Source organism: Fulmarus glacialis, unplaced genomic scaffold (assembly GCF_000690835.1).
Source record: "Fulmarus glacialis isolate BGI_N327 unplaced genomic scaffold, ASM69083v1 scaffold16066, whole genome shotgun sequence".
Classification (NCBI taxonomy): domain Eukaryota; kingdom Metazoa; phylum Chordata; class Aves; order Procellariiformes; family Procellariidae; genus Fulmarus; species Fulmarus glacialis.
Window position 1 is genome coordinate 1 of NW_009216345.1, and position 4,145 is coordinate 4,145.

General features: G+C 38.0%; 1 protein-coding gene across 1 annotated transcript; it reads left to right on the forward strand.

The window, feature by feature from the left end:
- The first annotated feature begins 5 nt into the window (after positions 1-5).
- On the forward strand, positions 6-3,660 carry LOC104072239 (serine/arginine-rich splicing factor 4-like). The gene is made up of 3 exons (XM_009579273.1): positions 6-206; positions 1,106-1,216; positions 2,132-3,660. Exons 1-3 carry the CDS (start codon positions 148-150, stop codon positions 2,421-2,423), a joined length of 462 nt encoding a protein of 153 aa, XP_009577568.1. The 5' UTR covers positions 6-147; the 3' UTR covers positions 2,424-3,660.
- Positions 3,661-4,145: the final 485 nt, after the last annotated feature.

A 4,145-nucleotide genomic window follows, 5' to 3' on the forward strand; every position in this document is an offset into this window, starting at 1 on the left:
ATTTATATATATATAAAAAAAATATAAAAGCATTAAGCAGTTTTAGCAGAGAAAATTTTATGGGGGTATTACTTACTGCTATCTGACTCATTTGTGTCCTATTTAAGGCTAAAATTTTAACTTTTGCTGCAGGACTTGAAAGATGTCATGAGAAAGGCAGGGGAAGTCACCTATGTGGATGCACATAGAAACAACAGGAATGAAGGGTAAGTTCATTTTGTGTCTAAATCTGTTTGATAACTGAAACTGCTAAAGGCAAGATTATCCTTGTAATATGAAAGAAATGAAACATAAATCTATGGTGTGGCTTAGATGCTGAAACGTCTCCAATTTAAAAAAAAAACAAAAAACAAAAAACAAAAACCCCACAAACCAAACAAAGAAAACCCAAAAAAACCCCACAAACAAACTGTTAGTAAGTAGGAGTTTAGAAGTGGTATTGAACTCAGTCTCTACTCTACCATGAAAAGAATGTGTCAAAGCAGAAAGGGAAGGGAGAATACCTTTCAACAGTTGAGTTCTGCTGTCTTTAACTCAGAGTTATTTATGTTATTTATGAGCTGACTCCTGAGGCTAAAATACCTCCTGTCTGTGGCTGCTTTGCACTGGTTCAACAGTCAAGAGTCATGGGAAATGAACATAACCAATCTCCATAGGGAATACCTAGCTGCCTGCTCTCCATTCTTAATTCTGCAGACTACAAAGGTCCTGCATGGCAAAGCAGGAGAGAGGAAAGTATGAATAGAGTGTATGTGCTGGCAAAACAGTGCTCTAGGGTCACTGCAAGCAAATGCAACTTACACTTTTTTTGAGGGGAAAACAAATTAAAAAAACAGAGAGGGGATTTTTCTATTCACTGTTAAAAATCTAAATAGGGCAGGAGAGTCTGCAAGTTTGTTTTGTTTCTTGGACAATTTAGTGAAATGCAATTCAGAGTCTCACCTGTAGGTGGACTGAAATAAAATTTAGGAGGACTGAAATAAAAATTAGCTTTCAGAAGATAAAACATCAAGCTGTGAATCAACAGATTGAAAAAGACCCAAACTTGTTCTCCTTGCTTTTTCAGTTTCTCTGAAAATTCTTCTTTTTTCCTGGTGGTATACAGGGTTGTGGAATTTGCATCTTATAGTGATATGAAGAGTGCACTGGAAAAATTGGATGGCACTGAGCTGAATGGACGCAGAATTAAACTGACTGAAGATCACAGAAGGCATAGGTATGTCACCTGACCTGATAAAATTCTGCTGAGGGCATGGATTTCGGTAGTATCGATGCCAAAGTTTTATTATCTAATTCTTTGGCCCCAAGCTAAATATCACCACACAGAACCACTTTCTAGCAGCGTAAACCGATTTAGATAAGAACTAACTTTTTTACAGCTAAAACTTGATATTTAAATGAAAGGACTTTTTAAAAAACTATGAATTTTGGTATTATAAGCCTTTTAATTTACTGGAAAGCTGCTTCACAGTCCTGTGAAATGTCTCAAATAGTTGTGAAAGCCAACTTTTTCATGAGAATAAAAGAAAAACAGTTAGCTTGCTTGCATTATTCCCAAAGCAGTTCTGTCATTTAGTCATTTAAAAAACATGTTAGCTGCAGCTTTTTCATTGTCTCTCTTAAAAATAAATCCATTTCTTTTCATGAAAAAAGGGACGGTGAGAGCAGGTGTTAAATAGAGAGGTGTTAAACTCAGGCCTTAAAGTGTGCTGGTGTTCAATGCCTTTAGAGACTTTTTTAGCATCTTGAAAGAAGCCCTAACTAATTGACATGGGTGTTTCTAGAGAGAATAAATACCACAGGTATGAATTTTCATTTCTGTGCTTTTCTTGATAAATGGCTAAAAATTTGTTTATCTCCTTCTGGCGGGGGGCGGGGGGAAGGCATCTTTTATTAGGCAGTCCATATTCTGCCAAGCTAGCAGAGAATGTCAATGTCTTTGCCTAAGAACATACTGTTGTGATGGAGCATAACAGAAATCTAGCAGCACTCTGAAATAACTGAATGCTGTGCGTAGCACATTCAGATGTTCTGGTGGATGTGCTGTGCATACAAAGTAGTTGAGAATTTAAATTGAGTATTTTAAATTTAGTAGGAGGTGAGACTACAGCTTCTAATTGTGTTTCTCTAGAAGCAGATCTCGATCAAGGAGTTACTCAAGATCTCGCAGCAGGTCCAGGTCTACAGGATCTTCCAGATCGGACAGCCGGTCCAGGTCCAGGTCAAGATCAAGGTCCAGGTCCAGGTCTCGCTCTCGATCCCGGTCCCGATCTCGATCCCGGTCTCGTTCTCGCAGTCGTACACCTAAAAAGAGTTACTCCCAGAAAAGCCACCGCTCCAGCTTGCTAGCTTCTTCCCCGTCTCCCTCCTCTTCTAAACGAAAATCTCGTTCTAGGTCGAGCTCTGCTCATAGCCGTAGTTAACCTGTTCTTAGAGATGTATTAATGCATTTAATTTGATTCAAGTTTCTTGAAGACTTGAGACAAATTATACATGAGAACTGGGAGGGGAAGAGGTAACATGATGAAAGGGTAACCTCCTCTTACATTGCCAAAGTGCCTGTCATCAAATAGGCCATCTCTGTGAGGAGGGGCTGTCAGCTTTCTCCTTTCAGTGAAGTCTGGAGTGGGAAGTCTTTTTTATTTTTTTTTCCCTGCTATTAGTAAACATTTCTATCATAGCTATATTATGTACACATAATGCTGAGGTAATGGGATGAGACAATACGCTGCTTTCTCCCTCTCTTGCCCCCCCACTTTCCCCTCCACCTCCAAGGCCTTTGACTTCCAAAATACAATGTTAGCTTTTGTCCTTGGTATTAAGTCCGAGAACAGGAAGTATAGATTTTATTCATTTAAGGTTCTGTGGCTACTTTTCTGTGTGAGAATGAATGGACCAGCTGAATTTAGTTTAGAGTTCACTTTTTTCCCTGTTGCTTGGCTTAACAGGCTGTTTAAGTTCCAGCTTTAAATGGCCTTGATAATATGCTTAATTTGCAACAGACTTTCAGGAATACACATTGGTCAGTTGAATATTGCTCATTTGGATAGTGAAACAATACAATGTTAAGCAGTAATGAATGCTGGAATTTCCTGTTAAAATGAGACGTACCATCCAGATGTCAGGATTATTGGGAATCCATGGTATAATAATTTTCCAGTAATTCACTAGTATGTGGTATTGTATGTAGAGGCCTTATTTGACAGGTGACTCCATAAAACTGCACAGAAGTGTCAATATGCATGTCCATGTTTTTGATGTTTATAAAAGTGACATAGCTTTCATACCCGAAAGTATGATACTGAATAATGTGTGTATGACTAGCAATAGTCTTGATGGAAAGGAAGGTTATTTTAGTAATGACAGCAGCAAAAAAATCCCAGGAAAAGTGTAGTCAGTTGTGACAGGAAAAGTTAATCATGTTAAAGTGTAAAGAGGATAATTTCTTTAAATCTCCTGAATGCGCTGTTGTTTTGATTAATAGAAATTTCCACTGCAAATACTGTTTGTTCTTACAATTTGGAATTAGATTTTTTTTTTAACTTCTGTATCATTGAAGAAGGGAAACATTTTTGGAAAAATATGTAAATTAATCCCAAAGTCTTACGTGTGTTTAATGTACCATTCCTAATAAAATAAAACCTTTTTCTGGCTTACTTTGCAGTTTTGTTTAGTAATGTTACTGTTGCTGTTGTTCACTTCGTACAATCTTGCAAACATGATCACAAGGAAATTTTTTTGAAGGTGTACCCATATGGAAGCAGGCAAAAGAAGCCAGTTACGGCACGTGAGTAACCGCATGCTGACTAATAGGAGGACAGGATAGGATTTTACTGTCATGGCCAACAGTGGCTGTTTGAATGGATGGTAAATAGTAGTCTTTCTGCAGTCCTTGCAGACAGATTTGTGTGACACCTCCTCGTCCACCAGTTCAACAAAAAAACCAACAACCAAATGGCCATAGGTGTTGGAATCTTCCTAGAGGTAAAATAATTTGTCACTTTTGAAACATGGTTCCAGAGATTCTCATATTGCCCATGCTACTTCTGTGTATCTAAGGCTTCAAGGCTGACACCCTTTCTAGAGCAAGTTCCTGCTAATCATGTTCTTTGCATGTTTTCCTTGATGTGATCTGAACATGCTAG